The following is a 12,618-nucleotide window of genomic DNA, read 5'->3' on the forward strand; positions in this document are numbered from 1 at the left end:
GTAAAAGCACTAATAATAGCAGGAATTAAAAATATTGACTTATTATTACATATAATGAACAACATGTACTTGAACCACCAAAATTAGCTGCTTTCTAAAACAAACAGTAGGCTATAGGATATTTCTATTTCTGGTGGGATTGTATTGTTGTTGGTGGCCAAACTGGGATTGTTTTACCTACTTTACACTGTTAAGTAGTGAAATATTTAACAATGCGTTATATTTTATTCTGATACCTAGAATATGAATCAGCAAAGAAACTAAGAAACTAATTCTACATATAAAGCAAACAATGAATTCCTTTTTAAACTAGCTACTTTAGAAGAAGTAGACCTGTACATGAGCATACAATTAAAGTACTAAAATAAAACAGTAGCCTTTGTAAAGTAGACTGACGTTACTTGAGGAAACGAATTTGCGTTAATACTGCTCTATGGAACTGGGGTTCCACACGTGGTTGACCTGTGATGGCAACTGGAACAAACCACGTGGCTCATCACAACAGCTGCACGGGGCATAAAGACGCTCTGTAGCCTACTCTACGGACATCTGTGGTCTACAGCCCATTTAAGTGTTGCGCTTATTAAACTATCGTCCATCTATTTCTCTAAACGTAAAGATAAATGCAAAAATAGTTTCTGACTGCCTTGTCATATTCAGCACGTGAATATAACTGTGCAGAAACGAATCTAAACTAGTCTTCAGAAACGAAACTTTATTTCATATAGTCGTTGACAATAAACACATTGACAAATATTTATACGTTTACTTATTCGTACTGTTAACTAAAAAAATCGTGTTCGTCTGTGATGTAATACGTTTCATCGCCCGTGCAAATGTGGGTGAGGCGCGGGCACGAGGCAAATGTTTCCACTGTGGTGATTGGCGGAAACAGTCACGTGAGCAGGCCAATGTGCACGCGCAGAGCAGGAGAGTAACGAGCGCGGCTTCGACTTCTCTGTCTTTCCTGTCCAATGTTCCATCGAGCAGGTTGAGCCACGTGTATTGCGTTAGCTATTTTGTTACTTGTTTCCAAACGTCCAGTTCTTCGTGTTTCATTGAAACACACAACAGCACAATGGTGAAATTAGCAAAGGTAAGCGCAAATGGCGTCCACTTGACTGTTTAAATTGTGCGTGTTTGCGGTCGAATGTTGTGTTGTTTAGGCATGAGGCCTTTACGAAGAAGTTGCTGCGTTTGTGTGAAAATGGAGCTAGCGTCGGGGGGAAATGTCTTTCTGCTAATGCTTTCTGTTCAACAAATGCACCTTTTTTTTGAAAGTCTTTGTGTCTGAAAACCAACGATGGAATTGGAGCGTTTTAAACCGTTGTTCTAGTTCGAGATCCGCCATGTTTGTACCTAGCCTTTTAGGATTTTTTTTCTGGCCTGCTAACCGAAACCGTTAACGTCTAACCAAGATGGCATTCATGCGCGTTCTCGATTTTTAAGCATGGGGTTTTAGAGATGCACAGGCGGATTAAAATTTAGGGCACACGCTTTGCTAACTCGCATCAGCTATTAACTATAGGATTATTGGGAGCACCTGAAATGCGTCCACGAAGCTAGCTAACGTGTAGGCATTTTATTAGCGTTAGCACGGCGTTTAAGAATTCGCGTGCAAATCCGTAGTGGTTCCTGCATCGGGAATTGTCGGAACGTAATTTTCGCCGACGGTAACCATTTCGGTTAGTTTCCCCGTAATCGCATTTATTTACATTTATTTTATGCATTCAATAGCATGTTAGCTAGCATGCTAGCAGCCCGACCTCCTGAGCTCCACGTGGGTTGTGCGTTTGCACGGAGTGACACACGAGGTGAAACAACCAGAACCGAGAAACTTAACTACCGCCCCCACACAGGGCTAATGCTAAGAATGGCTCGTTTGACCAACGTGAATACTTAATATACAGTGATTTAAATCTTTAATTTTTGCTAATGTGAGCAATTTGTGTTTTACTTTACCGTTTAATTTGTATTCTTTCCTCCCATGTTGCAGGCAGCCAGCAAGCAGGCAACTCAGAAGAAAAAAGCCCCTCCACCACCCAAGGAAGTGGAGGAGGAATCTAGTGAAGAGGAGAGCAGTGAGGAAGAAGAGGTATAATTATTTTTTGAGATTGTAATTGTCTTTAAAGATATTACATGATATTTATGGGCATTTTAACATAATTCCACATGGCAATTAATTTCCCCTTTTTTTTAATTTCAGGCTCCCCCACCTAAAGCGGGGAAGAAAGCCACTCCAGCAAAAGCCACCCCAGTCGTGAAAAATGGAGCTGCTGCCAAAAAAGCAGAAAGTGAGGACGATGATGATGAATCTGGTAAGCAATGCAATTCAGAACACGTTACACCTACATTATTTGAATTTAAGATAATAACAAAGTAGTTGTTCTGAGGCTTTTGGATGCATTACATTATCTTCCTTAGAAGCAGTATGAGTGCTTAAATTTGCATTTATATACCGTTTGTAATGAATAAAGTTGTTAGTCTATAGACACGAAAAATAAATTACATGCAAATCAATGTTGGTTGTAACATTGCAATCCACAATCATACCTATTGGAAATAAGACCTTTTGTGCATTAATGTCTGTACATTGGCACATCAGTCACCACAATGTGGATTCATTTTGAAGTTGAGTGTACTATTGTGCTTTTTCAATAAACCAGGAGAGGAAGAGTCTGAAGAAGAAGCCCCCCCAGCAAAGAAGACCCCTGCAAAGGCTAAATCCACACCAGCCAAGGCAGCCCCTGCAAAGGCTGAGGAGTCTGATGATGAAGAAGATGAAGATGGTAGGACCTATAACACTGCATTACTGACTGCAGAAGGAATATTTTCTATGCCTATACCCTTCATAAACATCTGTTTTCTACCTAAATTTTTTTTTTAATATATAATTAATATAAATAAATTTGACACTAACTAAATTTAAAGCTTTATCACAAATGGATGAAATGTTTAACATTTTAACTGCATGGAAACCATTTATTTGATTAAGGATTTTACAGTGCAATGTTGCATCATAAGTCATTGATGTCCTGTAAAATTTGATTTGGTTGACCTAGTTGATCATTTTTACTATTTTTTTTTATAGATTTTTTTTTCCAGAGCATAATATTTGTGCCATCTTGAAGCAACAGCCATAACATTAGGTTAAATGATTCCAATTGGTATAATGCATACATTTTAAGAAAATTGCCAAAGACCCTCCATTTCTTGGCATACATGTGGTTGTCAGTACTCATGTGTGGTATGTACGGAGGAAAAGTAAAGGCAGCGCTATGTCTTCGGTACCGGTGTGTATTATCGTCTGCCGGTTCTATCCTCAATCGCTGTTACATTCTGGCCATTTGTGTCTCTGTAGTCAGAGGGGGGTTTACCCTGCATATTTTATGTTATAGTGCAGTTATGGTTTTGCTGAGTCATGATTTTTAATGTACGCATGTTCCTCCTAGATGAGTCTGAAGAAGAGGCCCCACCACCCAAGAAAGCAGCTAAACCTGCTGCTAAGGCCCCAGTAAAGGCAAAGCCTGCAAAGGAGTCCTCTGATGAAGAGGAGTCAGAAGAAGAGGCCCCTCCCCCCAAGAAGGCAGCTAAACCAGCAGCCAAAAAAGCTGCAAAGGCTGCCAAAGAGGAGTCTGAAGACGATGACGAGGAAGACGGTTAGAACAAACATTTCTTTTCTCATTTTGAGTCTTTTATTGTGATGTGAAGTTGCCGACTTTTCCTCTATGTATATGATGACAACAAGGGACTTAATACTGATTTTGTATGATGTCACCTTATTTATAAATCTGATGTAAGCAGGTGGTCGGGTTTTAATTTGCTTACAGTGACTCCAATAAGAGCCCTGAACTAACTATTTTGGTTCTACAGAGTCCGAAGAGGAGATGGACACCACACCTGCTCCAGCAAAGGCAAAGAAAGCAGGCATGGTCAAGGCCAAGGAAGAGTCTGAGGAGGATGACGATGATGAAGAGGAGGATGATGAAGATGACGATGATGAAGAGGGTGAGTTTTATTCACCTGCTAAAACTTTGCTTATCAATCTAGTAGTCACTCGCTAACATGTCATACTCCATGTTATCAGCTTCACAATCTTATTTAAATTTTAAAATAAAAGAGCAATGTGGCCACGGTGACGAACTGCCACAAAGGCAAATTGAAACGGACACAACTGTTTTAGTTTTTTCTTAAAAATCAAGGATGATGTCTGTCAATTTAAGATTTTGCAACTCTCCTGTCTCTACAGGATCACCAGTGACTCCTGCAAAGAGGAAGGCAGAGGGCAAGAAGGACACACCTGCTGCAAAGAAAGCAAAGGCAGAAGGAGAAGGTAGGAATAATGCACATCCATCAATGAAATGCACACTTTATTATGATGTCAACAAGGGACTTAATACTGATGTGTGATGTCACCTTTAAAACTCTGAATATGTCTTGCATAATATATTTTTACACCAAAAAAGAAACACGACGGTAATTATTTTTTCCCATTTAACAGGGTTCTGTCTATTTGTTGGAAACTTGAACTCCAACAAAGACTTTGACGAAATTAAAGAATCCTTGAGGAAATTCTTCTCAAAGAACAGTCTTGAGGTTGCTGATGTCCGGCTGGGTGGATCCAAGTAAGTAAAAATACGAATGGAGCGGGGAATATTAAATCTTGCTGTCAGAAAGCACTTGAAATGTCCGGAAATACATGTGGAATACCTAACCTCCAGGGTTTTAGTCTATATGGCTACCAATCCAATGCCAGTGCTACATCTCTACATTATATTTTTAAAAGGACACTGACTAAAATGTGGAAAATCACTTTTGGTTTGTCTGTATCTGTTTGAATATGCTGGATTAATGAAGTGTTACATTTTGCTTACTCCAATACAAGCAAATTGTCTGGGAACATAATCTCAGATTTTGTCATTTAAAATTGAAGACTTGAATTAAAAAAAAAAATGAAACCTGGCTTTAATCTCTTTTCTATCTTAGAGTTGGAATGTCTAATGGTTCTTGCATGTCTTGTTTCAACAGGAAATTTGGTTATGTGGACTTTGCATCTGAGGAGGACATGCAGAAGGGCCTGGAGCTCAATGGCAAGAAGTTCATGGGTCAGGAGTTAAAGTTGGACAGGGCCCGAAGCAAGGACAGCTCACAGGAGGGCAAGAAAGGTAAATACAGGTCTCTATCAGGGGGGCTCTGTGAGTCTAGGAAAGTTTATAAAATAAAAAAAAAAGGGATCATTATGGCCAGTCAACTTCAGACCCTCCATTTCTTGGCATACATGTGGTTGTCAGTACTCATGTGTGGTATGTACGGAGGAAAAGCAAAGGCAGCGCTATGTCTTCGGTACCGGTGTGTATTATCGTCTGCCGGTTCTATCCTCAATCGCTGTTACATTCTTGTCATTTATGGCTTTTCAATGAAGTCAGAAGAGGGTTTCCCTCTGCAGATTGATTCTTGCATGTGTATTGTATGAACCTTAAGCTAGTCCAACTGACATTGGCATTTATCCTTCAGAGAGGGATGCAAGGACACTGTTTGTGAAAAACCTTCCCTTCTCCGCGACTCCCGATGACCTGAAAGAAGTCTTTGAAGATGCCGTTGATGTCAGGTTACCTCCAGGCCAGAACGGTTCAAACAGAGGGTAAGAACATGCTAGCACTAAATAGAGACGTAATTGTTCTCGTTAGCCCAGATGGCGTCGCCATGGAGAATATACAAGGAACACAAGATGTTTTTGAGTCTTACAAGCTAACCTTGGTTGTACATCTTAAATGGTGCAAAAAAAAAAAAGACTAACCCTTAGGTTAGGGTTGAAGAAAATCGATTGTATACAATCTTTCTTCACAATTTTATAAGCATCACCATTTTGTTCACAAACCTGTTATCCATGACAAGCACTTAGATTGGCAATGTCAATGCACACCTGCAAACTGGTCACCTTTTGGCTACAGTCACCTTTTTTATGTCAACCAGGGTAGTAGAAGTGAATGAAGAGGGTTTTAGTTTTGCATGTTGTCACCTTTTTCACTTCTCCAGAGTTTGTAGGTCTGCAATGGATTAAGACAGTTGCCAGACCCTCCATTTCTTGGCATGCATGTGGTTGTCAGTACTCATGTGTGGTATGTACGGAGGAAAAGTAAAGGCAGCGCTATGTCTTCGGTACCGGTGTGTATTATCGTCTGCCGGTTCTATCCTCAATCGCTGTTACATTCTGGTAATTAATGGCTTTTTATTTTTAGTCAAGAGGGTTTACCTCTGCAGATTTGTGCAGAAATTCACAATTACACGTGTATTGTGTTCAGAGCTGTACACTACATTAACCCCATTGATATGCACAATCATAGGCTGTCATGCAAGGTGTCAAACTGCCCATCAGGATCTTATCTCTACATGTCTTGTTCTAGACAACTAATGTTTTTTCCATTATACAGCATTGCCTACATCGAGTTCAAATCTGAGGCTGAAGCTGAGAAGATGCTGGAGGAGGCCCAGGGAGCTGACGTACAGGGGAGGTCCATCATGGTTGACTATGTTGGTGATAAGAGCCAGAAAGGAGCCATGGGCGGCGGCGGAGGTAAACACCATAGACATTTTGTAAATCTATGTAACTGTCCTGTGTATAGCAGAATGTTTAATGTGGAATGAAGTGTTGATCACGACTACGGTGTTTCTTTGTCTGATTGTTCTCATTGCTTCTGTCTTTGTAGCACCAGGGGGAGCCAGTAAAACACTCGTGGTGAATAATCTTGCCTTCACCGCCACAGAGGAATCCCTACAATCAGCATTTGAGAAAGCCGTCTCTATTAGGATTCCACAGAGAGATGGCAGACCTAAAGGGTAACTATCTGATTTTTCTCCTAAAAACTCTTGGCATTAAATCTCAAACTGCTTGACCTTCTCATGAGCTCCTCTTAACCTTACCGTGGTTTTGCATGGATTCGCACGAGAAGAAGATTCAATGTACAGGTAGAACAGGCACACCCTAATCAAATTTGGGTGTTGCCTATGTCCATTGTCCAACACGTAGAAATGTCAAATTGAGGAATCAAAATGGTCTGAAAGTATACCTACTTTAGTGTTTACCCATTCCTAATGTTGTGCGTCTGTTCTTAGTTTTGCTTTTGTAGAGTTTGAGAGTGTCGACGAAGCAAAGGATGCTCTGGAAAACCTCAACAACACAGATATCGATGGCAGATCGATCCGACTGGAGTACAGCCAGAACAGTGGCAGAGATGGAGGCAGAGGAAACTCAGGTAGGTCTAAAAAATGTACTAATGTGAATCTGAACTAATGGTCTGTTTGGATATTATCCCAAATTGACATTAAAGAGGCGGGGTATCAGATACCATTGTCAGTCTGGCCAGATCTCATGAAAACTTGTCTGAATGAGCCTTAAAATGTATTTTTAATCATGGCTTCTCTTTGCTACCAGGTCCAACAAAAACCCTCTTTGTCAAGGGTCTCTCCGAGGACACAACAGACCAGACCCTCAAGGATGCATTTGACGGTGCCGCAGCAGCCAGAATAGTCACAGACAGAGACACAGGATCATCAAAGGGGTAAGTTTGTAGAAGTATTGTTACCTCCTAGTAGTTCACTCTTCTCATGAGCACCGCTCTGTTGTCAGTAACAGTGTATGGATTCGCACGAGAAGTAGAGAAACTTCACAGTTAAACGGGCAGCTTCCTGTGTGGAAGTTGCCCATGTCTGATGTGTAACAGTTGACCCAATATGGGTGATTGGAACGCAAACTGTGAAACGTAGTCATACTTGATATGATGAAATATTAAATCCAATTCAAACAAATCCCCATTTAAGGTTAGCAGTTTAGCTATGTTGGAACAAATTCATGTTAAAGAATTTTCGTGTTGCCTATAATGAAATGTAACAACCACTCCGCCTCCCCCACACAGCTTTGGCTTTGTGGACTTCCACAACGAGGACGACTGCAAAGCAGCAAAGGAGGCCATGGAGGAGGGTGAGATCGATGGCAGCAGGGTGACCCTGGATTACGCCAAGCCCAAGGGTGAAGGCGGCTTCCGCGGAGGTCGTGGTGGTGGTGGCGGCGGCGGATTCGGAGGCCGTGGCAGAGGAGGTCGTGGCGGTTTCGGCGGCGGCGGCTTCGGTGGTCGTGGTGGTGGCGGCGGCAGAGGAAGAGGAGGCCCCCGTGGTGGCGGACGTGGACGTGGCGGTTTTGGAGGTAAAGGAATCAAAATCCTTGAATGTTAACCAACTTAACTGTATATAAATATGCTAGGACTGGGCCTTTTGAGCTACAGTATTCTTGGTACTTTGTGTTGAAGTTGAAGGTACGTTTCCAGTAAGCTGAAGTTGCCTTTTTCTCCCCTCATTTTTAGGTGGAAGAGGTGGCGGTGGATTTGGCGCCAAGCCCCAGGGGAAGAAAATCAAGTTTGATGACTAAATACTTGGTCTATTTTACTTTTTTGAATGGACTCTGGTTTCATCACTTTTCAGAGCTTTTGGACATTCCAGAAAGCGTCATTGATATATATTTAACTGTTAACGGGCATTTTAGCCCTTTATTTAGACCCTTCAAACTTCCCCCCCACCCGTGTGTGCCAGAATGGTACTTTTGACCTTCTCAGCCCAAGTGCATTGTGTGAGTACTGAATGTCCCAAATGCAAACCTGCACCTCTCGCCCTCATTAGCTTACTTGCTTTTCCGAAGGAGTAAAATGGAACGGGTCTGGCAAACTGCTGTGAAGAATACGCTTGTCTGTCAGATACATTGTGTAAATTTAAACAGTTTGTATGATTTTCATTTTACCTTTTTGTAAAAAAAACAAAAAACAATTCACTTGTATCCATATGTTTTGTTTTTATTTTGTCATTTAGTTTGCTTTAGGTGCCACGTTTTACTGTAATGTGCAAAGCATATTTTGATGGAGCATTTGATCAGTGCTCAGTTGGGTCTGAAGAAAATGACAGATGTTGTGTCATGTTTGTTTGGTGGGGCAGTCAGTGTCTGAGTTGGAGGATGAAAAAACTTGTATATGTAACATAAAATATTTGTAGTGCATTGACTAATTTTTTTTTTCCCCCATCGGAGAATCTCAAGATTTTCACGTGATTAAATAAAACCTTGTAGGTGGTGATTTTTAAATGCCTGTCATCATTGCCCCAATGTCAATCTGATGCATCAAAGTATCTGCAGGGTCTCACGGGTTCTAAACAGTAACCGTCTAATGCAATGCATCACCCTTGCAATAAATTGCTTAGAGCATTTAAGACAAAAGTATTTGATTCAGCTCTAATTATTATAGTGGTTAATGGTGCATTTGAATTTTGTTATGTTGAAAGGTATCAGAAATATATAACATGTTCAATGTGGATGACGAATGGGAATAGACAGATTTTCTAAAATATGCCGGTACCATGAGAATGTTAGAAGATGGTCATATTTGTTAGCCTAAAATACTCCAAAAGCAAAAACTACAATTGAAACATAACCTCTAGTCTTTGTAAAGGCATTAAAAAAGGTATCCCTTTCAGTTAGCTGAACTCCACAAGGTGGCAGTGTCATGCAGCCTTTTGGTTTTGGTTAATGAAGTCAAGTAATGCTATGCAATTTATTCTAAATTAATGAACTGTCTCAAGGCAATAGTCCCAACTTGTTTGAGCCCATTATCACTAACCGTAAATTCAGTTATTGGTGTCGTGTAGGTGCAAATTGTAAAAGTGAAGAGGACTAGTGTGCAGACTCCTGCTGGTCTGCACACCAGTCACGAATGGCTACCATCTGTATTCTATTGTTTAATACAGCCGGAATTCAGACGCTTCTGAGAGTCATGAAAATTATCACGATGTGAGTCTTGGGCACATTTAAATCTCCGACTTCTGACACCTTATTGGTCAATTATACTTCGGCAATCAAGTAGTCTATAGCTGTAGGTAGACGGCTATAATAAGGACAGCAAAGTTAACAATCCAGCTTATGTACTGGAAAAGAAGATCCACATACACCCAATGTCTACAAACAGATCAAACTACTCTTACATCTGATTTCATCCTGGCAGCAGGACTTTCTTAGTGACCCTGAGCTGCTGGACAGAGTTCGCTTGTCAGTGGCACTACCAGACAGGGGACAGCAGTATTCTGTCATCCCTTGGCCCTGGAAGCTGAACAGGGATCTTTGTTAGTGAAGGTGCCTGGGCGTGAGGCACTGATGATGGCACCACTGAATACTTCCATTTAGAGATTTGCTGCCCCCCGCCTTGAACGGTGACAGAGGTCATGATTGCGTTTCTCTCTGGCGTTATGTCAGTTGTCTAGAATAACCTGTGCCTTTTAGAGTGCCGTTTTCAAAAATATCATATTGCTATATAATTTCTTGCAAGTTCTAATATTTGTAGTTCATCATGACCATAGCTTTTGAAAATGTCAAGCCATCAGCAAGAAACTGTTTTAAAAATGCATTGACATTTGCAGTCAATAGGGCATTGTAAAGAGGAAAGACGACAGAGAATGATGCTTTATTTCATTTGTTTAGAAGCTGATCTAAAGAGGACCTTCTTTACATGGGAGAGTCCTCTTCACAATGGATCTTTGTCACTTATGCGGTGTACTATAGCACAGACGCTCTATGGAGTCACATTGGCCTCTTTTTCAGTGTGATACAGGGACTTCACTGTACATCATGTCTTCTTTACATTTCCTAGATTTATGTAATAGTGAAGAACATACTGTTTTCCTAAAGGGTCAGTTCAGTTCAGCCAAATCACTAAAACAACATTTCATATTTCTAAATGTACCTAGGGACACACTCAGGCTAGCTGTATCCTCCTGTTTCCAGTCTTTATGCTAAGCTAACCAGCTGCTGGCTCCAGCCACATCTTTCCCTTATAGACATGAGAGCTGTATACGTTTTCTTATCTGTCGTCAAAGAAAACAACACATGTGTATCCCAACATGTCAAACTATTCTTATAAGAATCATTGGTGAGGGTGTTTCCCCATCTCCAGTATTTTTGCTAAGCTAACCTAGCTTGTTGCTTAATACAGCTTCACATTAAGAGAACCGATGGCGTTGTATCGATCTTTTCGTCTAACTCTCAGCTAGAAAGTGAATATGGGCATTTCCTAAAATGTCACACTATTTCTTTCACTGCACCATGTAGGTAATAGGGTTATCTTCCAGCATTATGCTGTATTTTGGACTCATTCGTATTATTTATTTCTAAAATGATCTCCGTTTCTGTTTAGCCTCTTTTCCCGCATTTCACATACAGCGTTCTCTACTGATGTAAATACTGATGTAGCTCTGTGATTATTTAGTTCCTCATGGCTGGTTTTTCCAAAGGGTTGCTATGGGATGATGCCATGTTTTCATTTGTTTATCTACAAGACAAAAGCCACTCAACTATATTATCCTATTGCATATCGCTTTTTTGTGATCTATGTGCTGTTGAAGGACCATCAGCATTGATATAATTTACCCACGATTTGTTATAACTGGCACAGCATGCTCTAGGCCTTAATGAGATGATCTGCTGATAGAGATGTTATAGTCGGCAGCCCGTAGGTTGAGGAATGTTCTTTTTAATTTTAGCCCAAGCAACAACATTCCCATCTTTAGCCATGCCAATGATGGTACTCCAGATGCCTTTTGAAGAAAATAGAGGGCTAGTGTGAAAGCCTGCAGCCCCTTTCAGCTGACCCTATTGACCACGCTGACATCAAAAGCTTCCTCCAATTAGTGTCAACAAATGATCAGCTCCCCGTCTGCCGGCAGGTTGGAAAGCCGGGTGTGGGGCTCGCATACAGTCACATTCTAGGTCATCACTAGTGTGGGAAATTTACACTAGATGATTTTTGGCTTCGGGTTGATCAATTCTTCTAGCCACAAAGACAGTGTTTTTTTTAGGTTCTACTGTGTTACAGTGTCTTATGTAACCTAACTCTATGCTGGCACATCTCTTGGTTCCTCTTTACTTTCAAGACAGAGCTTTGAGGAAGGGGAGGGACATGGACCATTTAGGACCATCCTCCACCAAAGACATTCTTTAGTCGACTTTACCATTTGTTGAATTAAACGACACATCTTCCCCACAAAAACAAATCCGGCAAAGGCACCCGTTTAAATCCTGTGTTCTTCCATCGTCATGTAACTTGTCACCTGCACATTCACACCTGTGTGTCGCCAGTCGGCTATCTGGACCCCGGGAACCCAAACAACAAAGGGAATTTGATCAATTGGCTTAACGCTTTAAGTACAGACTTGTTTTTTTTCTCTTCTTCTTGTTCTGTTTTGTTAAATAGTCCCTACAATGTTAGACCTCAACAGAAATGTAATTGATGGCAGTTAAATCTGCCTCCCCTGTAAAAATAAAGGTTATAACACTGGTGTGAGTGTACAATAATAGAGATGATTCCGTTCATTTCCATAGTTCAACACTGGATAAACCTTCTTGAGCTGTACTTCTGCGTTGGCAAGTGCAATCATGAAACACAATATATAGAGAAGATCCCGTTTCTGTATGGTTTTGTTGTCTTTGTCCTGGAAGAGTTTGTCCTCGACAACAGGAGGGTATTTGTTTTGTTTTGTTTCTCTTTGTCTTTTTAGGCCAACTTAAAGCTCAATACAATACCGTCACTGTAT

The 12,618-nt window shown here is 40.9% G+C and overlaps 1 protein-coding gene across 2 annotated transcripts; it reads left to right on the forward strand.

The window, feature by feature from the left end:
• The first annotated feature begins 932 nt into the window (after window positions 1–932).
• Window positions 933–9,124, forward strand: ncl (nucleolin). 2 transcript variants are annotated; one of them, XM_084012026.1, is made up of 16 exons: window positions 933–1,096; window positions 1,997–2,095; window positions 2,207–2,318; window positions 2,667–2,789; window positions 3,453–3,659; window positions 3,874–4,008; window positions 4,250–4,333; window positions 4,502–4,625; window positions 5,029–5,165; window positions 5,515–5,641; window positions 6,432–6,574; window positions 6,708–6,837; window positions 7,114–7,253; window positions 7,433–7,559; window positions 7,914–8,200; window positions 8,358–9,124. In XM_084012026.1, the coding sequence occupies exons 1-16, from the start codon at window positions 1,079–1,081 to the stop codon at window positions 8,420–8,422; spliced, it is 2,058 nt and encodes a 685-aa protein (XP_083868152.1). In that variant the 5' UTR covers window positions 933–1,078; the 3' UTR covers window positions 8,423–9,124. The 2 variants fall into 2 exon arrangements, with proteins under 2 accessions (XP_083868152.1, XP_083868153.1); XM_084012027.1 differs by having other exon boundaries at window positions 2,670–2,789.
• Window positions 9,125–12,618: the final 3,494 nt, after the last annotated feature.

Source organism: Eutrigla gurnardus (assembly GCF_963514095.1).
Source record: "Eutrigla gurnardus genome assembly, chromosome: 6".
Lineage (NCBI taxonomy): Eukaryota > Metazoa > Chordata > Actinopteri > Perciformes > Triglidae > Eutrigla > Eutrigla gurnardus.

Bases quoted from the DNA above. Each gene is read 5' to 3' on its own strand.
- ncl (XM_084012026.1), top strand. The intron at 4,334-4,501 runs GTAGGAATAATG...CCCATTTAACAG, and splicing joins AGCAAAGGCAGAAGGAGAAG to GGTTCTGTCTATTTGTTGGA. The intron at 6,838-7,113 runs GTAACTATCTGA...GTCTGTTCTTAG, and splicing joins AGAGATGGCAGACCTAAAGG to TTTTGCTTTTGTAGAGTTTG.